Source organism: Equus asinus, chromosome 21 (assembly GCF_041296235.1).
Source record: "Equus asinus isolate D_3611 breed Donkey chromosome 21, EquAss-T2T_v2, whole genome shotgun sequence".
Taxonomy (NCBI): domain Eukaryota; kingdom Metazoa; phylum Chordata; class Mammalia; order Perissodactyla; family Equidae; genus Equus; species Equus asinus.
In genome coordinates this window covers 59,098,591-59,122,783 of record NC_091810.1, presented here as the reverse complement: position 1 = coordinate 59,122,783, position 24,193 = coordinate 59,098,591, and the positions used below count along the sequence as shown (strand labels likewise).

The 24,193-nt window shown below is 44.7% G+C and overlaps 1 protein-coding gene across 2 annotated transcripts in view; it reads left to right on the top strand.

Annotated features, from left to right (window-relative positions):
• ITGA9 (integrin subunit alpha 9) overlaps window positions 1-24,193 on the top strand; it is a 332,491-nt gene that overhangs the window by 263,202 nt on the left and 45,096 nt on the right. For both annotated transcript variants that reach the window (XM_044754042.2, XM_070493860.1), the window contains exons 21-23: window positions 2,366-2,455; window positions 5,115-5,223; window positions 10,209-10,316. In XM_044754042.2, coding sequence (XP_044609977.1) covers window positions 2,366-2,455; window positions 5,115-5,223; window positions 10,209-10,316 — 307 coding nt within the window. The remainder of the gene's footprint in view (window positions 1-2,365; window positions 2,456-5,114; window positions 5,224-10,208; window positions 10,317-24,193) is intronic.

Below are 24,193 nucleotides of genomic sequence, written 5' to 3'. Positions count from 1 at the left end.
AAACACACAGCACAATATTTCAGGCAATCATTTCTTTCCACACTTTGGTGAAAATCTGGTCTTACTGCCCCAGAGGGCACCCACAGCACTTGACTCCCAGCTATGACAGAAAGATCCTTAAAGCTCCTTATCTGGAAAGCCATAGTTAAAAATATCAATCATTCCTTTCTTCCCATCACCACCCTTTGAAGATCTCTTGCCTACTTGTGGATTTAGGAGGACATAAAGTTGAGATTAAACAGTTTCTCAAGAGCTCTCCTCTCAGCAGCCTGGCTTTGCGGACCATGGGAAAGCATCCCAAGTCACGAGCTTGCAGAACGACTGGAAGCCTTTTGATGTTTGTCCTCCTTATCTCAACTTTTCAACTTAGCTCAGTCTGGAGCACTGACCCGATGACAGATGAGACTGTTGGGCCTCAGCTGACAGCAGCCACAGGTGGCTGGACAAATGGCAGGGCAAGGGGTGGCGCTTCCATCAGGAACTGATTACTCAGATCTGGCAGGATGCTGGATGGGGGAAGGGCACAGGCCTGGGCGTTGCCCTCCCTTCCATCAGGGCATCGCCTCTGATGTGCCCATAGCAGTGACTCTACTGCTTTTATTGCCCCCGGGAAAGGAAGGGCAAGGAAGTAAGCGGGGTGTGCACCTGATCCTGCTGCTTCTGCAGACTGTGGCTGCCCTCAGAGTGATGGATGCACCCCGTGTGCGGAAGAGAGATGAGGAGTCACGGGTCAGAGTCACAGAGCACCATTGTTTGAGAACAATAGGAAAGAGAAGGAGAGGGGATGTGAGCACTATTTAAGTATTGTTGCATTCAGCACTTGCCAGGTCCGGGAGGAAGGCAATGGGGGCAGAAGGAGGGCACGGAGCAGGCAGGAACTCTGCTCCTGTTCAGGGAATGGGGTGGTGGGCAGTGGCTTGGATGAGCCGTGCATAAACCTCAGCAGGTCTGGGGGACTCTTACATTCCACCCCTGGAGGGTGAACTTGGCTTTTGACTGGGATCCCACGTTGACTCCGTGTGGTAGAACCGACTCTAAGTGCTGGGTTCACCAACACGCACCCAACAGCCATGTCTTTTCCCAGGGCGGTTGCTTCCCCTTCTCTGGAATAATAATCACAATTCATATTTGAAATCTAAAGACTTATTAAAGGGAAACTAGATCTTCTCTCTCCTACTCTTCTTCCTCCTCCTCCCTTCTTTTTCTCCTCCTCTTCCTCCCTTTGCCTCCCTGCCTCCCCCCTCCCCCAATCTGGTATCAGGAGAAGGAATCACAGTGAAAAAGCCCTGGTTTGGGGGTCAGACCTGCTTTGTGATGGGTCCTTGGGGCAAATTACCTATCTGAGCTGCCCCTTACCTGTCAGAGGTGGGTCGTCCTCCTCCCTTCTGGAATGACTCTGAGGACTCAGTGAGATCAGGCAGAGAAATGTGCCTGACACATGGTAGCCACTCAGCAGCATCAGCTCCCTTGCATTCCCCTTTCCAGAATGACCTCACAAGAATCCCCATTCTGTGCTCTCTTACCCCAAGGAGGATGCCCGTATGTGGACATACTATAGCCAGAAGTCTATAGCAGGAGATCCCATGAGATTTATCATGATGGGTTAGCCAGGGCCTTTCTCCTGGGTTTGGCTGTCCGTGGATGATGGATGGTGCCTCCAGCTAGGAAATAGCTGCTAAAGGCCAGCAAACCCCTTCCTGGCTGCAGTGCCCTAACCTTGCTAGTCCATTATTCACAGAACAAGCACTTAGAGAAGCAGCACATGCTGTCAGCGCCCACCCATAGCCACCTCAGCACTCACCTTTCCCATGCACCCACTGGACGGCTTCTAGCTCCCAGCACCTGCCACTCTGCCTAGGGCTTTCTCTGACCAGAGCCCACTCCTGTGCACAGGGCAGGAGCCAGGCATTAACGCCCCCCCCCCACCAACAGCAGCAGCAGCATGTCTCAGGGGTCAGCGGATGAAGGCCCAGCTCCTTCGCCCTCATTTGGGAAGACTGACATGCGTGTTCTACACTGCCTCCAAGAGCTCCCCAGTGAGACCCAGCCCAGCTGCCACAGCACTAACCTCCTGGATCACAGGCCCTTATTGTCTCCCTTCCCTGTCTCCCTTCTCCATTCCCTACTGGTGTTTCCTGGGGTCACCTCCCCATTACACTACTTGCACTCACGTTTTTGTGAGGGGAACACAACTAAGACAATAGAGTGGCCACTTTGACTCTGTACAGGGACCGAAACCAGAACTGAGGATAAATAGCAGCATCAGCCGTTAGAGAATGTAGAGATGGAGCGCTAATATTGAGCAAAGATGTCTGCTGCCAGACAGCTAGGGCTGACCAGTGTCTGTTCCTCTCTCCTCACACAGTGGCAACGTGGAACGCCCTGAATCCTTGCACGACAACACCCTCATGCTGACGGTGCCGCTGATGCACGAAGTGGATACGTCCATCACGGGGTGAGTAGCCCAGCCCCGGGTTGCCAAAACACAGGGTGCCCTCGAGTGGCACCCTTTTCTTGTGTATGTGTGTGTAGCCAGGAGTCAGTGGCCCAGCACTTTCCCCTTCTTCCTAACTTTGAAATGCAGGATGGAGCTTTAGCCTCAGTGACTCACCTCCCCTCCCTTTTTGTTTTCTCCTCTTTCCCAGCCACCTACCCACCTGCTAGATAACACGAGAAGTTTGATGACAAGTTTAAGCCTCATAATTTTTTTGAACATTCTGTACACCTTTGTATGCATATATTCTGAGCACCCACCCCTCCAGAGTGCCATATGGTAGCAGGCAGCATGATTCCTGGGATTAAAATCTCAGCAAAGGCTGCTGGGCCAGAGGTTACAGCCAGATGTGTCCCAGTGCCTTGGCTGGCTGGCAGGAAGACCAGCCTCTCTGCTTAGCCTTGCAGTCAGCGCAGGCTTTGCTGTTTTGTTAACCTTTCTGTAGAGCCAGCGGCAGCTGTGCCTAATGTCTGCGGTGGTCTGCAGTGGGCAGGATGACCACTATGGGCACAGCATCTGCCGGGTGAAGTCCACAGCCACTCCATGCTGCTGGTGTTGTTGGAAAGCAGGGCTGTGGGCTGCGGGGACCCAAAACGACCCAGGTCGGTTTTCAGCCAAAGCCCAGGCCTGGAAAAATGAGAACTCAGTTCCTGTTTCCGGCTTCAGAGAACAGAGCACATACCTCTTTGACAGTGGAAAAAGGATTTGCACAATTAGTTTAGATCAAATGAGAACCCATTGAACCCTTGCCCCAAATGCAAGTTGAACTTTCTGGAGGTTCAAAGTTTCTCATTTTTCAGTTTTCAAGTGAAAACTTCTGGGTCCCAGCCTTGGCTAGAAGTAGAAATGTTAACACGTTGCAGAAGGAGCTGCCCCTGCGGTGGCTCACGCTCTGCTGGGTGCAGGGAAGGAGTCTCGGCATTCCTGCGCGCTTGGCGTTTTTCATCTCGTACTTGAGACACGAGGCATTGGTGGAATATATTTACAAATTAGCATAGATTTGTGTCTGTTCGTGGCTCTATTTTTAACCATAAAGTTTATTTACTTGTCTCATCAGAGGCACAGTGAGAATATGCCCTGAACCAAGCCCTGTCTTTGGGAACGAAAGAGAACACACTCGCTCGCTTGATCCTGTTGTCAGACCCTAGGAGGCCTCATTGTGAGGTGTTAACAGCCCTGACGAAGCTGTCGGTTAAACAAACGAGTCAACCTCTGATCTTTCCAGGAACATAAAACCGGACAAGTTTAGACGAACAGTTCTTGCCATTTGATAATACTGGGAACTCACTACATTTCTAAATAATACACTTAATTTGAAAATAGGTGAATTGCTGTCCATTTAGACTTGGTACCAAAAACCTTACATTATTGTGTTTAGGCAAGTGAGCAGCTTCTAGAATCTCATCCAGAATCCATTATTTGTCTGGGAATTTAAGTGAGTCTGGGCTTTGTCTCTTCTTGGGGTTTGTTCATACGGGCAACATTGAAAACATCATTACAAACTGAGCTTGAATTCTTAATCACATCTTACCTAGCCACTGTTTGAAATCTGAAGAAAAATGCTATCATCAAACAGACTCAACATTTTTCTTTCTTCTTTTTTTTTTGGTGAGGAAGATTGGCCCTGAGCTAACATCTGTTGCCAATCTTCCTCTTTTTGCTTGAGGAAGATTGTTACTGAGCCAACATCTGTGCCAATCTTCCTCTACTTTGTATGGGGGACGCTGCCATAGCATGGCTTGATGAGTGGTGTGTAGGTCTGCTCAGGGTCAAAACCAGCAAACCCTGGGCCACTGAAGCAGAGCACACAAACTTAACCACTATGCCACCAGGCCAGCCCCTGGACTTAACTTTTAATACCTCATTTCTAGTAATTTTGGTAGTCTGACGAATTTAATTTTTTTTAATGCATTTGTCACAGAGTGGGGTTTAGGATGCCAAACATATAATTCATGTATGTTTATTTCTTAAAAGTTTGCCATAATCTTCCTCAATCCACAAAATGTTTTTCAAATGACAAAATAGAACACGTGTAATTTTATAATCCAGTTTTTAAAAACTAAAATCAGGGGCTGGCCCCGTGGCCGAGCAGTTAAGTTCGCGTGCTCCGCTGCAGGCGGCCCAGTGTTTCGTTAGTTCGAATCCTGGGCGCGGACATGGCACTGCTCATCAGACCACGCTGAGGCAGCGTCCCACATGCCACAACTAGAAGAACCCACAACGAAGAATACACAACTATGTACCGGGGGGCTTTGGGGAGAAAAAGGAAAAAATAAAATCTTTAAAAAAAAAACAAAAAAAAACTAAAATCAAAGCTACCATTGTCTTCCTCTTCATTTTAGAAATGTAATCCCAGAACATATTTGTATAAGGAGCTTATTGATTTGACCTAAGAGGAGAAGACAGTACTGGAAATGTCTGTTCAGAAAGTGTAGGTCTGGCCACATCCATTTACAGGAGAAAGAAGTAACAATTCCAGAAAGGAAGCACTTGGTGGAAGATGCTGGAGGGAGCCAGGTTCTGGATTGAATAGAGACAGTATTTGGGTTCTCAGGACAGCAGTGGCCATGGGGTGCTGACCATGGGTTAGGATAACCAATTTCATGCTTTCCTCTTTCAGAATCATGTCTCCAACCTCCTTTGTGTATGGCGAGTCTGTGGACGCATCCAATTTCATTGAGCTGGACGACCTGGAATGTCATTTCCAGCCCCTCAACGTCACTCTTCAGGTACTCACCCCTGGAGACTGTCTCTGTCACGAGGGCCAACAGAGGCGCCCACAGGAGGTGTTTTCTATTGAAAGGCAGCTAAAGGGCCAGGCTTCTTCCAGGAAAAACTCCTCCCAGCCTGACTGGCTCGAGTGTAGTGTGTGTGTGGGTGTATGTGTTTTCTTTAACCACACACAGAATTAATCCCCTCCCTGACTGGTACTCTGCTGTGTAGACCCCTCTGCTTTTCAACACCTGGAAGGAGAGCTGTGTGATGACCACCAGCTTTCCCTGAGAAGCCCTCTGGGTGCTGAGGCCCAGACCGACATCCCAGCCCACATGGCCCCAAACACTCTTTTCAGTTGTTCATCATTCTTCACATTATGGACAGGGCAGTCCTGGGGATTTGCCCTGTCCCCTTCCTCCCGGGGTTCCCCACGCTGACTCAGCCAGGAGCCCACTCCTCCCACAGAGGGACAGCCTGTCAGAAGTGCAGTTTCATGGGAGCAAAGCAGTGTGGGCACTGTAAACTCCTCATGGGAGGAAACGTGCTGCCCCCTCACAGAGCAGTGGCCGGCTCTCCCCGGGCACAGAAGCGTCGTTTCCCGCAGGTCCACTCACTGTGGACTGTGCACATCGTGAAGGACACCTTTCCTTCCCTAACCAGGGATGGGCAGACTTTTTCTGAAAAGGGCCAGAGGGTAAGTATTTTAGGCTTTGCAGGCCGTACAGTCTCTGTAGCTACTATTCAACTGTGCTGCTATAGAGCAAAAGCAGCCAGAGGCGATACATAAACAAAAGTGTTATGGGCACCGAAATTTGAATTTCATGTCATTTTTATGTGTCATGAAATGTTACTCTTTTGATTTTTTTCTAACCGTTTAAAAATGTAAATCCATTCTTAGCTTGCAGACTGGACAAAAATAGGTGGCAGGCCAGATTTGGCCGTCAGGCCATAGTTTGCTGACCCCTGCTCCAAAGTACAGATTCTCAGGCCAGCGTTCTTCGACATGAGAATCTTTGAATGTAAAGCTAGAGGGACCTCAGTATCATCCAGTCCATTCTCCTCAACTGACAAACACAGGGAAATGTAGGCCCATGCCAGAGAGGACAAACTGCGGGGCCCAGAGCAGGGAGAGGCAGGGCTGGGGCCAGCATGGGTTAGGCATTAACTAGACATCCTTGTGTGGCTCAGCACCCTGCCAGGACCTGTGGATAAAGCAAAGAAGAAGATGGGTCTACCTCACCTGCGGTACACCATAATCTACATCTCACATCTCTCCAGTTCTAGCTCCCAGAGCTGTCCCCTGCCTCCACTCCCTCCTTCCCCAGGGAGAAGATGGTTTCCTGGTATGGCATTCACTGCTGTGGCCAAATAATTATTATTTTCTTTCCCTGTGGCCACTCCTAGGTGGACCGAGGGGATGACAAATAATGGCAGGGTGAGGGTCTATGGAACAAGACAGTAAAACATTTGTGGGCTCTCCCGAACAATGGTCTTCCTCTCTCCAAAGCGTTCTGCCAGGCGAGAGACTCCAAAACCATGATGGGTAACACATGTCCCCAGCTCAGAGAGGATGCGCCTCCCAACCAGCTAAGCCCCAGCTGTCACATCCCATGCTTGATTTACAGGGGAAAAGGGAAAGATGTGGTTAGACTTGCTTTTGAGACCTTAAGGTGATTGCTGTGAATCCGACCTCTGTGTTTCTGAATTGCTTCTCAGAATTAGTTTATTTTTCTCCATCGCTTTTTGTAATTGGGACAGAAAACAGATAAAGACCAGATGGAGTTATTTCATCTTACTTAAATCACTTTCATTTTAATTACTTACCTACTCTTGTAGTTTTTGAGATGTCTTACAATAAAAGATACAGTCAAAAAAAAATTATTTGGAAAGGTTCAAGTGACACAAACCATGTAATGAAGTGAGTATAGGTGTTGAAAGGAGGAGGCAAGAAGGAATAGCAGTTATACAAAATGTTCTTTTCACCTTCAGAAAAAAAAAAAGAAAAATCTGAGGGCATGTGGTTAAGTCATGTTTCTCTGAAAGCGTTTTTACAGGGACCTTAAAGTTTGGTATTCAGACAAAGAGCTTTCCTCACATCTGACCTGACATAGGATACAGGCTAGAGAATCACCTTGGGAATGAGTGACTGGCATGCCCCTTAGATAAACCTCTTGATTATCAGTTGCCTGAGGAAGTACATAGCATTCCACTCAGGATTAAGAGAGTTGGCTGGGTCTGAAAGATGGATAGTGTGTGTCGTTGATTAGAAGGAGATCCTCTTGTGTTAGCAAAGCTGACAGATTCCTTGAGAATTCTCTGACAACTCATTTTCTGGTATAATTGTCATTGCTATGACTATCCTGCAGGAAAGGCCACTGACCAGGTTGATGGTGATAATGACCAAGAGGTGGAGATGATGGGGTCATGAATATGGATAAAACTCTTCGATGTTTCCTTTTTCTGGCAGCGCCTTTGTTGAAGAAGAGCGCAAGACTTTCCATATAAAGAGATTTTTCTGTGTCTTTTAAAAGCTATTATTCAACAAGTAACATAATTGTTTAAAGACTTCACTGCAAATGCCGGTGGAGGAAAGGCAGAAATACTAGTCTTGGGCCTGGTTTTTATATTTCATCAGAGCTCCCTTAAGAGAGACATCATAATTTGTTAACCATTGATAGGTGCTTTTTTTTGGCATCGAGTTAATCATCTCCCTCACCTGAAAAATAATGATGAAAAATAATGCAGATGTTGCACAAGAACACTTGCAAAGAATCAAACATTAAGACATTTGTTAAAAATAAATAAATATGGTAATACAAGTTTACCCATCTGTCTGCCTCTGATGAGTGAAATAATGCAAATCAAAATCATTTTCTTCTTTCCTCCCCAGACTCATGCTTTAACTGGGATTTCCCAGACATGTCAATAGGTTGCTTTTCAATTCTCTGCTCTCACATTTCACTTCAAATTAGTTGTTTCAATTGTGGTTGGATATGCTTTCCTTTTCTTGTGTCTTTGGGTTGTTGTTTTTGGTGAATTTTGTTCTTTTCGAATCAAGAGTTGGCAACAACTGCTCATCCACTCTATCATTTTTTGGTCTGTTCTTTGAAGCAGAACCAACTATTGCAAAAAGCGAAAACACTGTTTTCTAGGGAAGAGCTGGCTGGAGTTAGATCTTTATACGTTCTGTCATGTGTGAAGACCTGGTTAGATTTCCAGCCTATCTCCTGGCTCTGCCCTTCTGACCTCAACTTCAGAGATGCCTTGAATCCCTGAATTCTCTCTCTAGTCCCCAGGCCACTGAGCAGCATTTCAGTTCTTCCTCTCTCTTGCTCCTACCCATCTTTTTTTTTGTAAATAACATCTTAATCGAGATATCATTTACATACCTTGAAGTTCATCCATTTAAAGTGTACAATTTAATGATTTTTAGGATGATTCAGAATTGTGCAACCATCACCATAATTAATTTTAGAACATTTTCATCTCCCCAAAAAGAAACTCCATACTCATTAGTAATCACTCTCTGAAGTAGTTTCTTATTGCTGCTATAACAAGTCACCACAAACTTAGTGGCTTAAAACAACATAAATTTACTGTCTTACACTTCTGGAGGACAGAAGTCCAAAATGCGTCTCACTGGGTGAAAATCAAGGTGTCAGCAGGGCTGCCTTCCTTCTTGGAGGCTCTGGGGAAGAACCTGTTTTCTTACCTTGTCCAGCTTCTAGAGGCAGCTGCCTTCTTTGGCTCATGGCCCTCTTCATCTTCAATGGCTGGTTGAGTCTTTCTCCGGGTATGCCTCCCTCTTCCCCGTATAAAGACTCTTGTGATTACATTGCATGCACCCGGTTAATCTAAGATGCTCTCTTTATTTGAAGGTCAGCTGATTAGCAATCTTAATTCCCCATTGCTGTGTAACCTAATCTATTCACACGTTCCGTGGATTAGGATTAGGATGTGGACAACTATGGGAGGCCATTCTTCTGCCTGTCACACTCCCCATTCTTTCTACCACCAGCCCTAGGAAAACACTAATCTGCTTTCTGTTTTTACATATCTACTCATCTTTTTTATTCTCCTTCACTTTCCATTTCTTCCTTGAGTTTCATGTTCAGCCCTTGCTCTATCTCCTTTCTCTTATCGGTCTCTTTGTAGCGACCATCTTTTCTCTTATTTCTCAGGAGATGATGGGCTGCTAGAGACAGAAAATAGGGAGGACAGTGGGGAAATGAGATGGTGAAGTTTTACAGGATCAAGGCTGGGACAGAAAGAGGTGCACAGATGTCACGGAGCAATATTAGCTAGTGATTAGCTGCAAGTTATGGAGAAACCAAAACACCTGGATAGTGTAGTAAAAACAGCCCTTTCTGTAAGTTAGATCATTTGGTTTAGGGACAACTCATTTTGTCTTTGAGGATCTCAGTTATCTCAAACTGCACAAGGAAAGGAGTTGGTGCAGATCAGTGGTTCTCGAAGTCTGATTCCTGGGCCAGCAACATCAGCATCTCCTGGGAACTTAGAAATGCCAGTCCTTCAGCCCCACCTCCCTACCACCAGACCTCCTACTTCAGACACTCTGGGCATGACCCTCCCCCAGTCTGTGTTTTAGCAAGCATGTCTGGGTATTCTGCTATATGCTAAAGTTTGAGAACCACTAGACTCGATTGTCTGAATTCCCACCAAGTATAGTAGTCTATGAGTAAATTTCTAGATATGTAAAAAGAAACATAATTTTTAGCAGGAAGGAGACAAAAAAATGCTAAAAGAGAATAAGGTAATTTGAAAGTTTGGGATTTTTAAAATGCATATTAGAAGGATTCTTTTTCATTAAAATCTTTTATCATTTGATATTTCACTTTACTTCAAGTCATAACCTTCTAGACCCCAAGTCCTAGAGTCTCTGTGTATCACTTCAAAGAATTTTAGAGTATATATTGCATGACATGAAATGAAGATCTGTATTTTATTAAAACTTGCTGTGTGTCTCTCACACCCACAGGTCTATAACACTGGGCCAAGCACCCTTCCTGGGTCATCTGTTAGCATCTCTTTCCCCAATCGACTGTCATCTGGAGGTGCAGAGATGTTTCACGTCCAGGAGATGGTGGTGAGTTCTTGTTTAGAAAGTTTAGATCATTCTAACCTTTGGAAACATATCTGGAGAAGCAGGAGACCTGCAACAACTGAATTTCTACATTGAGACAGTTTGGTAAATGCCATAAGAAGAGCTCTTTGGAGGTGGGCAAGGTTTGGTTATGAACCTGACTTCTGGGATAGACAGACTGGTTTCGGGAACCCCCAGCAACTGTCTGCCGTTTTGTGTGCATCTGAATGCACTTTTCTGCGGGGAAGATCCGCAGCATCATAAAGATTCTCAAAGGGCCACTAATGCCCTGAGGGATGAAGGATTAATTCATGCGATACAAGTGTAGGTTGAAACTCAAGTTTATATGCAGAACATGCAACTCTACTTGATTCTAAGTCAATTGTAGATGATTTTGTCTCAAGAGAAGCTTGATAACTAGCCTATGATCATGCCCACCCCCCTCCTTGAGACGTTCTCCTTGGCTTCTAGGACATCACATTCACTCGGTTTCTCTTTTCCCTCCGGCTTTTCTCCTCATCTCCCCAACTTCTACAGAGCCTAGGGTCTCCTTTTTTTAGTGCTCAATCTCAGAGATCTTACCCACACTCAAGGCTTTATATTCAGTCTGTGCTGATGACACCAGGTATTTCTCTCCAGCCCAGAAGTCTCCCATGAATTCCAGGCTTTGATAGTCAACTACCTTCAGGCTATCTCTACCTGGGATGCCTAACAGGAATCTCAGTCTTACCAAAAACTGAACTCTCAGTGGTACCTTTCCAAACCTGTTTTCTCATGCCCTTCCCCATCTCAGCAAATGGCTTCTGAGTCCTTACAGTTGCTCAAATCAAAAACCTTGGGTCGTCCTTGACTCCTCTCTTTTTCCCGTACTTCGCATCCAATCCATCAGAAAACCTAATGTCTCCACCTTCACAACAAATCAGAATGTTGCCAGTTTTTACCCCTCCACTGCCAGCACCCTGGTCCAAGGCAGCATTATCTGTCATCCAGGCTATTGCAGTAGCCCCCTCACTGGTGTCCCTGCTTCTACCCTGGCCCCTCTGCAGTCTGTTCTTGATCCAGCAGCAGAGCAAACCTTCCGAAATGCAAGTCAGGTCATGTCACTCCTCTGCTCAAAATCCTCCAGTGGCTTATCCACCCCCCATATTCTTCTAGCACCTCAGCTGGCCTCATAGTCTGTCTCCTGTCACTCTCTGACCTCCTCTTCTCCACTCTTTCTACTCCAGCCACACTCCCTCCTTGCTTGTCCTAGAGCACAGCAGACACTCTCCCACCTCCAGAAATTTGCACTCGATCTTGCTTCTACCCAGGACTCCCTTCCCCCAGATAACCACATGACCTCCTCCCTCACCTCCTTCAGGTGCTTGCTCAATTATCACCTTCTCGGTGAGACCTTCCCTGACCAGCCTCTGTCCCAGCACTCCTCATCCCCTTTTCCTGCTCATATTTCACCATCACCCTCATCCAACTGACATATTTTCTTGTTATTGGACCCATTTATCTGTCTCCTCCTGTCCCGCTACAATATAAGGACAGGGATTTCTATCTGTTTGCTCACTGCTGTTCTCTATCTCTACAGCCTAGGCAATGTTTGGCATATAATATACGTTCAGTAAATATATTTGGACTGAAAGAAAAAAAATCCATAGCATAAAACAGAGTTGTTTTCTCTTTCTACGTGAATTTAGGAAAAGTTTTATACTGATAAAAATTGCCTCAGAGTGCCTTGAGTCTAGAGCGGCTGGGTGTGAGGGCCATTCCTCCTGGGAAGGATGAGTGCGTGAAGCTCAGGAGAGTCAGCACACAAGGAGAGCACATGCAGTCCATGTTGAGAGTGTCATGGAATCATTGCTCCTTATATGGGCACATGAGGAACAGCTAACCAGACATACGGACATCTCTCCGTTGATAGCTTGAAAACTGGGGCAGAAAGGCCCACAGCATGTGACATATCTGAGCCCACAATTGAAGAGGATGCTGCCCATAGGAAGCCCAGAAAGCATTATGTGATGGCGATAATGGTTTCTGGCATTGCTGTCCTCTTGGGTCATGTGGGCTGAAAACCTGGACCATGTGAAATGTTGAACGTAGAATGGGTCAGCCCTCCTGAGTTGCCTGCTCAATCATTTCCATCCTTCATGATATTCCATTCGTGTTCCATAAAGTGCCCATGTGTGTGAGCTCTGCTGAAACAGCAAAAGAAAAGCCCCCAGTGTTCTGTACCAACAGCATACTATGGTTTGAACTCAGCATGAGGTTACTGAATCACACGTGGTCCTGTCTATCCACTTAAATATTATTAATCATACTAACTACTCCACCTTTTCCCCACTGTCTAGGACTGTTCTCCTCATGGAGCATGCTCTAAGAGTTGTTCACACAAACATCTATAGTGTTGCAGAGAGAATTTTTTCCATGTGGACAAAATTATTTACTGACTAACACAGGAAATTTAAGTCACTCAGATTCTGAAGGTATCTCAGAACGCCCCTTTTTCTCTTTACTAATCATTGAACCAAGGAAAAGCCACTGGAAAGGACTTTGGAATGCATTTATAAATAGCTGGCTTGCTTGGAAGGCATTAAAAGTGGTTTTCCTGAAGATTTGCGGAACTGCTTGACTGTTGGTTTTGCTGAGTGGACCCTCAAAAACCCAAGTGGTGTGAGCTGGCTGCATTCCGTTCTTTGAGTTCTCAGAAGCAAACCCTTTGGATATTCAAAACTGTATTTAAATTTTCACAAAGTTTGTAACCGAATTCTCAAGGATGGCCAAGCCTTCAGTTGGATGTGCCAGCTTGTGGTCAGAGGCCTACAGCATTTTCATGGTATGAAAAATCAAATTTGCTGGCAAATCTCTTTAAGCTAGTAGTGAAGTGTTGTGTTCCTATGAGCAGTCATCACTGGAGACCAGAGTGATGATGAGACTAGAAACATAAAAGCTGTTGCATGACACAATGCGGTGATGGGGCAAGAGTCCCCAGGTCTTTGTTTCAGAGGCCCTTGTTTCATAGGGAGCACACCCTCTACTATAAAGCCCACAGGGCTGAGAGCAAGGGCCTCCCACAGCTCAGCAAAGATGCCAGTTTCAGCCCCTCCCTTGCTCAGCAGGGCCTGAGAATTCTCACTGGGTCAGGTGTGGCTCATAATGCCATGACATCCTCCACTTTGCCCTTTGGGGACTTTGAATACATCAGGGCTTTCCTTCTGGGGATTTGGATGGCTTGGTGCAAGTGGAACTCACTCCTATTAGGGAAAATCAGCACTCATTCCTTGTGTGGCACCAGGAGGTGACCCTGAGGCCTGATGACATTCCCTCCCCTCTCCCACTCTCAGCCACCACCATTCCCCAGTCTTGGACAGGCTACTGAGCAGCCAGGCGCCAACTACCTGTTAAGCCAACTGAAGCCCAGAGGCAAATAACAGGCATTGAGGGAAGGCCCATCTGTCACACTTCGCCACACCCCATGGGACCCACAGATTGTTTCTCTCCCTGTAATGGTGCCCTTGTTATCCATAGTGCCTGTGGTCATCCGCTGTATAGAATGCTGCGGGTGGGCTTGCTGGCCCCGTGGTCCCTGGGCCATCACCCCACCTATGGCCCTGAGCTATGGCACAGTTTTCCAACTGTTGGTTCAGAATTCATTCAGGTGTCTCTGGGGCTGCAGCTGGCATCCCTGTGCGGGATGGACCTGCCTCCAGGTTTCACCATAGAGTGTTTTTTCTTCTTCCAATGGTTTCTTGAGATCCAGCTGCCTGTGAGTGGAGAGTGCCTTTGCTTACATGGTAGAGATTTTTACAGAGAGCCTAAATGAAGTGTGACCACTTTACACTTCCAGCTGTGATTCATGATCTTCTTTCCTTGTAGCAAATGTCTTGAGCCCCGCTCTGCTCTGCTTGTGTTTTATTTAGAAACAGAGCCATGGTGGTGGTCTGAGGAAAGACTGTCAATTTCCATTGCCTCCTACCCGACCCGTTGACTTCCCACAACACAGGAAAAATGTGGGCAAACCACTGTGAACATAGTATCCATCAGGAAGCCAAGTTGGAACAACCATGAAAATAATAGAGAGAGTGAGAGAGGGAGGAAGAATGGCAGACTTCTCTAGTCCATCTACAATAAAATCATTACAAATAATAAATCATTCTTGATTTATTCTGCAAACACTGGCAGAGCAAGCAGCTATTATGTGCCAGGCTCTGAGAAGAGGAATAAGTCACACAGCACTCCCAGAAATTCGGTCTTGGCAGAAGACAGATATATAAAATGTAATTGCAATACCATGTAAGAAAAGTAATAATGGAGGTATACCCAGACTCGGGGATGATACAAAGGTACAAAGCCCACCCTGGGGAGGGGGCAGGAAATGCTTCAGGAAGCAGGCTCTTCAAATCAGGACTTGGAGGATGTGTAGGAGTTCACCAGAAGAACCGGTGAAAAGGACAACTTTCCAGACAGAAGGAATGGTCACTGTGTGTAAGTGTGCGTTGGAGGCAGTATCTGGTTCTCCACTCTCTCTGCCTGCCTCTTATACAGATAGGCAGAGGTAACAGTTCTCTACACTTTCTCCAGAGTATACAGAGATAAATACCTGGCACCGTGGCAGGTGGCACTAGACCACAGTCATTTCCTGTGACAGTTGGCAAGTTAGTCACTCCTGGTGGAGTACATCATCTGTGTGTGCTCGTGGGCCTGCACCTTCATTTCTCCTCACTTAGGAATGGGGAAGGCCAGGCCCCCTGCTACCAGTGGCTGTTTAACCCTATGTCTGGGACGTTGCCAGCAGATGACCTTCATGCTGCCACAGGGTCTGGCTTCTATGAGCCAGACAGCCCATGTGAGGCAAGCCATAGCCACTTACTCCTTAGAGAAGGTTCCTTTTTCAACTAAGGATATGGCTTCTCTCACACAGCTTGATGGGAACTGGCCTAGAAAATGTAAGGGCTACACCTTGTTGTAGTCCTTCTGCAGAGAGGAGCCTTATGCAGAGCCCAGTCTAAGAGAGGGCCAAGTTGGCACATGTCACAAGCTTTATGGCTCATGAAGGGAAGGCCTTTGCAACTTGGGTGGTGGTCCTGCTCCAAAGTTAAGTTTTACTCACAGTGTGTGAAGTTTCATGGGAGGTTTGTCTCAGGACTCAAGCTTCACTTGCTGACACTGAAAACCTGTCTGTGAGCAGCTTTCTAATGCTGCAGGGGGAGGCTCTTGTTAATATGCAAGAAAGGAAAAACGTATAAATGATGGCTTACAGAGAGTGAAGGCCTGGAACTTTATTCCAGGTGATAGTACTGGGTCTTTCAAAGAACTGTAGTGTTAACCTAGAAGAGACGTGAAATGAATGTCCTCCTATTCTTTCTTCTTCTTGCAAAATCATCTGAAAGATTTACCTCTCTGGGTTGCTCTGCCCTTGCTTTTGGGCAGTGATTCTCAAGAACTGACCTGATTTCCAGGAATTAAAGTTGGGTGGGATGGAAGGATAATTTTCCAAGGAGACATCAATAACTTTGCCATTGGATGCCATTAGGGTATTGATGTCAACATGATATTAATACCAATATCCATTAGAATATCCAAGTTGGTGGCAAGACTTATGTCTTACTAAATTATAAAATTTTGTCCCCCCTCCATGTATTCACCAGGCAGGGCTGCCCATGATCTAATTTCTGCAAAAATGAGTCAGATAATATGGGAACTTCAATTAATTTGTGATAAGGATATCCATATCCCTAAGAAGAAAAGATGCACCCAAGAGATCAGTGACCACCCAGAGGCTTAAACTTAGAAATGGAGGGCTGGCTTGTTTTCCCCAAGGATGATCTGGGGAAGCTTCTTAATGAGAGTGGTGTTGTGACCATCAAATCGATCACATTTAATCAAAGGCTAAAGAAAGAAAAATTTCTTCTGAATAACTGACAAAAAAATGAATACCATTTACTGCTGTCTTGTGGCTTTAATAGCCTTTTTCATATGCTGTCAAATTTAGTTCTCACAGCACCTCTGTAAGGTAAGGTCGTTATCCCAAGTTGAGGAACGAGGACTCAATGCTTGCCCAACATCACACAGCTGGTAAGTCATAGAGCTGGGTTTGTATCCAGGGCTGTTTGACTCCAAGACTCACGTGCTTCCCTCTCTACTGTACTTGACATCCCTCCTGGGAGTGTGGCTCACTCCCCAATCACCAGAGGCAGACTCGGTCAACAGAACAGACAGATGATGAGCACACCACCAAGAATCACCCACTAAATGAGGAGCGTCAACAGCAGGACAGAGAGGCACCAATGGCTATCAAAAGAAGAACTAATAGCAGAGGGTGCAATAACAAGGCAAACAGAAGATTTTAGACTAAGCAGGATAGGTGTCTTCAAAGAGATGCAAAGAGACGTTGTTTCCATGAAACAGAATAAACTAGAGTTTTGTACATTTAGAATTTCGATCATTCAAGTTAAAAACCTCAGTAGATAAGCTGTGTAGTAGAATGGATATAAAAGAATAAAATAGTGGGTTGGGAACTTGAGGGATTTTCCAAAAATCTAGTGCAAAAGGACTGAAAAAAAAAAAAAGCCAGTTAAACTTGTTACTCCATTATTTTGTAACAATCTGGAATGAAAATCCCAGATGATCTCAGTATAAGAGTTAGAACTAGGCAGGAAAGTTGGAATTGCAAAATTCTTGTCTTGTTTTAGGGGGAGAGTTTATGTACCAATTAGCTCAAGATTTTGATAAAAAAGTTTAATACTAAAAATTTTAAGGGCAGCTTAGAAGAATAAAAACAATGTAGGAAATCAAAACCAATAAGGAGAATTTTAAAAGAAAGATCTCATGAAGAAAATTAATAAAATGGCAAGAATAAATCCAAATATATCAATAATCAAATTAACTATGAATGAATTAAATGCCCCTGTAAAAGACAGAGACTATCAGATTGGATTTTTTTTAATTCAAATATAAGTTTCTTTTAAGAGACACACTTTTAAAAGTTACCCATAATGTAAGGCATTCAAAGAAAGACAAGGCAAGTGCTAACCAAAAGAGAGCAAGTATAACGATGTTAATAGCAAACGAAACAGAACCGAAGCAAAAAAAATCATTAAACAGGGCAAAAAAATATACTTCACAATGATTAAAAATACAGTCCACTGAGAATTTGTAATATAAATGAACTTTTATGTAACCAACCTCACAGCTGTGAAACATAGAAAACAATACCTGATAACAATACAAGGAGAAATTGACACCGTCACAATCATTGCAGGAAAATTTAATACACGTTCCTCAAAAATCATCACAAAGGTAAGCATAAAATAATGAGCATTTGAATAATGCAGCTGGCAATTGGGATGTCTTAAATAGAGAGCAAGACAGAATGAGTCAGAATAGCTGGGTGTCATTAGTGCTCCCCTGCTTACCCGCTTTTGATAACTTTGAGGAAGTTACCTAAACTCTCCAAGCTTATTTTCGTGATCTGTAAAATGAGCTAATAGTGGTACCTACCTCACATTGTGAGGATTGAAGAAACTAATGATATTGGGCAATTAGTAGAGTTCCTAGTACATAAATAAGGGAATGTACATTCTTTTCAAACATATGTGAACATTCACAAATTACCCATGTATAAGGCCACGAAAAAATCGCTATAGAATTTTAAAAAGAATAATACAAACCACATCCTCAGACTACAATGCAATAAACCTAGAGGCTAATGACAAAACGTTAGCCAAACAACTAACCAAAAACCTAACTACTTGGTAATTTTTATTTTTTTATTTTTTTATTTTTGAGGAACATTAGCCGTGAGCTAACTACTGTCACTCCTCCTCTTTTTGCTGAGGAAGACTGGCCCTGAGCTAACATCCATGCCCATCTTCCTCTACTTTATATGTGAGACGCCTACTACAGCATGTCTTGCCAAGCAGTGCCATGTCCACACCCGGGATCCGAACCAGCGAACCCCAGGGCGCCGAGAAGCCGAACATGCAAACTTAACCGCTGCGCCACCGGGCCAGCTCTACTTGGTTATTTTTAAACACCATTTTAATTAACTTTTTAGATAAAGAAGAAATCAAAGAGGAAGAGATGAACAAACCAGAAATGAAAGACAAGGAAAGCTTATGCATATCAAAACCAATGGGATGTATACAAAACCTACAAGAGGAAAATCTCTCTACTTACATGTAGAAAACAAAAAGACTGAAAATAAGTGAGCTAAATTGACAACATAAAAGCTAGAGGGGGCCAGCCTAGTAGCATAGGGGTTAAGTTTGCACGCTCTCCTTCAGTGGCCAGGGGTCGCAGGTTTGGATCCTGGGCACAGACATACACACCGCTCATCGATCCAAGCTGTAGTGGCATCCCACATACAAAATAGAGGAATGTTGGCACAGATCTTAGGGCCAATCTTCCTCACCAAAAAAAAAAAAAAAGGCTAGAGGGGCTGGCCCTGTGGCTGAGTGGTTGGGTTCACACACTCCACTTCGGCGGCCCAAGGTTTTGCCAGTTCGGATCCTGGGTGCGGACCTGGCACCGCTCATCAAGCCATGCTGGGGTGGCATCCCACATAGCAGATCCAGAAGGACCTACAACTGGAATGTATAACTATGTACTGGGGGGGCTTTGGGGAGAAGAAGAAAAAGAAAAAAAAGATTGGCAACAGATGTTAGCTCAGGTTCTAATGTTTTAAAAAATGAAAAGGCTAGAAAAGGCACAACAAAATAAACTCAACTCTAAGAAAGTAAAATGAAGTTATTATTAAAGATAAATTAGAAGTCATGAAATAGAAAACAACAGTAACAGTAACAAAAGTATTTTACATCAATAAAACTAAAAGATGGATTTTTTTTTGTCCAATAGATAAACCTATAGCAAACTTGATCAAGAAATAAAGTGATGATGCCAAAAACTACGTGAGAAATGACAACAGAACTACATTCATATGGAGAAGATTTTTAAATACTTTTAATTCATTTCACATTAAATACTTTTCACAATTTTATCCCCACAAATATAAAAAAACTAAAAGAAATGCATGAGGTAGGAAAATCCAACTAGACCAATTACCTTAGAAAACAATGTAAGGAGAGTCAAAGAGCTATGCCTTGAAACCAGACCCAAATAGCTCTAAAGGCAAGTTCCTCCAAGCTTTCATGAAACAGATAATTTCTGTGTTATATAAGCAGTTCCAGAGAGTAGAAAAAGATGAAGAACTCATTCTAGGAAACTAAATGTAACCCTGGTTCAGAAACCAGAAATAGAGAGTGGGCACTCACACGTAAGTGGAAGCTGCAGGTCAAACTCACTTTGAAAACAGATATGGAATTCTTTAAACAGATATGAAAATTCTTTCAAAACAGATATGAGGGGCCAGCCGGTGGCGCAGTGGTTAAGTTCACACATTCTGCTTTGGCGGCCTGGGGTTTGCTAGTTTGGATGCCAGGTGCGGACCCTCCCACTGCTTGTCAAGCGATGCTGTTAATATTCACAGTTGGTTAAAATGAGGAGAAATAGGCACTCTCACATACTGTTGGTGTGAAAGGCAATTTGATAGTAACTATCAGAATTTAAAATATGAGTCCCAACAATTCCACTTTGAGGAACCTGCCTCAAAATATATCCTGCAAAAATTTCTAATTTTTTATAGTAGATGTGGATTGTCATCATTCTCAGCATAAATGTAGGCTTTTCCTATTTGATGAAGTAGAAAATAATAATACTCTGTTAGGATTCTGAAAGGAAACTGTTAGATTCAGGCTAAGAAAAGTACTAGTAATAATAAAATTTTATTTAGAACTTACTACAGATGAGGCACTCTACCAAGTACTTTGCCTGGACAAATTCATTTAACCTTCATGATAATTTAGTGAGGAAACGGAAGCACAAAGGGATGGCCGAGGTCACAGAGTTGGGAAGTGGCTAAGTTGGTGGTGTTTGCTCTTAACCACTAGACTGCACGGCCATGTCCAAGGCCTCGTGACATCCCTTTGTCTGGACATATAGCTGTCCAGCAGCATTAGTATCACCTGGAAGTTAGAAAGGTAGAAATTCAGAATCTCAGGCTCCACCTCGATCTGCTGACTCAGAATCTGCGTTTTGACAAGATCCCCAGTGATTCATTTGCACATTAATATTTGAGAAGCCCTGGTCTAAAGCATGTTTCTTAAATCTCTCCGAGCTTCTCTTTCCTCGTCTATAAAATGGTGATGACAGTCCTTGCCCTACAAGGCTGTTGTGAGGACTTTTTTATCCATACATTCATTCCTTCAGCAAGTATTTTGCACCCACCATATGCCAAGCACTGGGTTACCATGGAGAACAAACCGGACAAAAAATAATAATTTCCAGCCCTCATGTAGTTTATATCCTGGTAGAGACAAGTAATAAATAAGTAGAACACATTGTATATTACATGACGGTAAATGCTATGGAGAAAAAGGCAAGGGGCTGACAGTGGGAAAGGTGGTAGTTTTAAGTAGAGTGGTCGGGCCAGGTCTCACTGAGACCTTCATTCAGAGTCAGGGGACCCAAGCTGTCTCTGGAGTTTGTAATGTGATCTTCTTTGCACCTGAAGGCCTTGCCAAGTCTGTGTTTCCTGAGAATTCTTTCTCCTTGCTTTTAGCCCTAGTTAGTTTCTCTCCTTTGAAATGCCAGCGCCTATGCTGACCCTGCATGGTGTCCCGATTGGACATCCAGGAGTCTCTGTGTGTGTGCTCATTAGCACTCACTCTGGGGAGCCTTCTGCCACAAAGTGAATCACTTATTTCGCTGGCAACAGCAATTGACAGTAACACGGATTTTTAAAGCCAGATGGTGGTTAAGGCACCTTTCACATGAGAAAAGTCCTGGGTTTTATGGCTGAGTTATGCTTGGAGGATAATCGCAACAAGAAGTCTCTCCTGCAGCAGGCTTGCTGGAGGCCAAGACTTGACTTGCATACAGGCCAGGCCTGGCACTTTAGAGGTGCCCAGCAAATAACCCAAAGCAAAATGAACGACTCACTTTTTCCCCCCCTCAATGTCTGCTGCTCTCCCCCATGGCAAACACATGCTGCTTTCTTCCCCTTCCTTCAGTCTCAGTTTTTTCCATCGAAATTTGAGGGTTTACCCTGAGCCGAATGAGCACTCATCCTGGGTGGAGGGTTCCTGCTAACGAGAATTCAAGGCTTAGAAACACCCCCCCCCCACTGCCCCCCAGGATGCAAAGTCCTTGGGTGGTGTCCATTCTTCTCCTTGATATCCTCTGACTTAAATGGTGTCATGTGGTGTTAACTGTTATTAATACAGCTTATGTTATAAGAAAGCGAAGAAAAAGCAGAAGAAAACCCCCTCCAGGAGCAGGAGAGTTTACGGCCCTGGGGTGGGTTTGAGGAATTATGGGATCCAAGTCTCTGCCTCTGGACAGAATTCAATCGAGACATCTCCCCAGGACAACAGAACCATGTTTCCAGCAAGTTCTCCCAGTTAAGCCATTCTGCTACCCCTTTAATCTCCTTTTTTATGACCATTCTCGATTCTTCATGCTCTAGTTTCCCTGACCTTTTCTGAGCTGAAGTGGAAAACAGTTGCACAGCTCCCTCCATGGAGAGGTTGAGCTGTTAGTCATTCTTCCCTCTTCTCTTCCAGAAAAGATCACAAGTCTTTTAGTTCTCTTTTCCTGTCCTAGGTCATCTTCTTTGCTCTCTCCGTATTCTCCAAATAAAACAGTTATTACTCAGGCAGGGAAGACCTGGTTTACCATTGGAAAAGGTGCCGACTTCTACTCCTAATAATTTTTCTGTGTAACTCTCAGAGACACCTTGAGGTTCTCTCTAAAAAGATCAATGAGGAGATCTTAATGGCCAAAACCAGGTGGTCCAAAACCCTGCATGACCTCCCACCTGCCTTTCCAGGCCGTGCTCTATAATATCTTCCACTCCCAAGCTCACCCCTGACCTTGTCTTCCAGCTACTCCAGACCATGAAGGCTGCTGATCTACCACCATGCACTTCCCTAGGCCTCTTGACCTTGCTAATGGCTTCTCCCTTCCTTGGCTGTAGAAAGCCCAGTCACTCCTCAAGACCTGATTCACATATCCTCTCTTTCATCAAGCCCTCCCAGATGCCTTTCCAGATAGTTGTGCCTCAGGGCCTTTGCACCTGCCTCTGCTAAGAACACTCTTCCCCCAGATCTTTGCATGGCTGGCTCCTTCTCATCATGCAGGTCTGAGCCCAAAGTTTGCCTCTTCAGGGAGGTCTTCCCTGACCCCCTTAGCTAAAGTTGCAAACCCCCACCAACTGTCTGTCCCATTTCTCTGTTCATTGCACTTACCACTATCTGAAATTACTATTTTTGATTGTCTTCTTCCACAAGATTAAACACACCATGACGGTAAAGGTCACGGCCGCCTTGTTTTCCGTGTGTCCTCAGCATTTGATGCCTGGACCGTAGTATGTGTTCATATAAATGAAAGAATGGACTTCTCTGACTTTTTTAGTATCACCATCACAAATACTTCTTTCTGCCTTAGGATGGGGTTTGTGTCCTTAGACACCTCTACATCCTGCTGTCTAATGAGCACCTCATATGTCCTAGGAACTCGGGAAATTTGCATTGAATTGAAATCCCCAGGTAGAGATGTTTTCACAACTTCCCTAACCCACAGCAGAGGTTGCCTTAATTTCAATGTGGGAGTAAGTAAGAAGGTAAAACTTTGAAATAAGGAGCTGAATCACTTATCAGAAATGAAGGCTTCTAAGAGCAAACTTAAACACAAATTTTGGCCAGAGATATTATGAAAACGTGTTCTCTCTCTCTCTCTCTTTCACACACACACGCACCCCAAGTCTGCTGATCTCAGCAATGGCTTCTAACCATTTTTTTTTTTTCTTTTTCTTCTTTCTGCCCATGTCTGAATGTGAGCTGAATAGTCAAGTTCCTGAAATGGGTCAGGATTAGGTTGGCTTCAGTATTTTTTCCTCAACAGAAGGCAAACACTTAAAAGGGGGAAGATGGCTGATTGAATTCTGGAGCGAGAGTTACGTTCCTGGGTTCTTGGGTCAATTTTAGTTTTGGCTGGAGGGAGAAAGTGTGTGTGTTTCTCTGCACAGCTTACACTCGACACACACTGTCTGGAAGGCGGGGATAAGCTTCAGCCGGGGCTGTGCGTGCACAGTGTGGTTCAGAGGCTGCCCTTTGACCCATGTGGACAGAGCCAAGGAAGCGAGGCAGCAGGGCTGTCTTCCCGCTGACTGAGGGTGCCGGCCTTATCAAGGAGTCGAGGGTCTTGTGCTCACGGCTGCTCTGACATCTGGAAGCATTAACCCTTCATTGCGGCGTGCAGGCCGGCTGGGATGCTGATGCTTGGATGCCTGGGGTTTTCTGGTCTCTGACATGAATAGGCCTTAAAAGTTGGTGATTATGCAGTTTACTTTCCTTCAGTCTTTTTTTCATTCCTTAAAAGCAGCATGACACAGGGCCCTGTCATTGCAGGGGTGATGGGTTGTTACCAAAGTCGATAACAGGAAATCTCGCTGAGGATAAACAGCTCATCGGTCATTGCCAAGAAACACATGGTTCTCATTTAACCTGCCGAGGACTAATTGTGTACACTTCGGAAGCACAAAAACAGGAAAACGCCTTTCTGACAGACACACCAAGTTTCTTCTGACCAAAAGGAACTTTCTGCACGTTGTCCAACACTAGGAAGTAATTATCTCCCTTGCTGTCAGGGAGCCCACTTTACTTACTCCTCCTCCACAATCTACGCTTACGACCGAAAGCGCATTTCAGGCCTCCCATGAAAGTCCTGAAACTTTAGACTTAATGAATGACATTTAGGGTTCTCTTTTCACTGCTCTGCTGTCTATACTCTCAGACAAGCAGTGTAAGAGGTTAAACAGATGGTTACGCATGAAA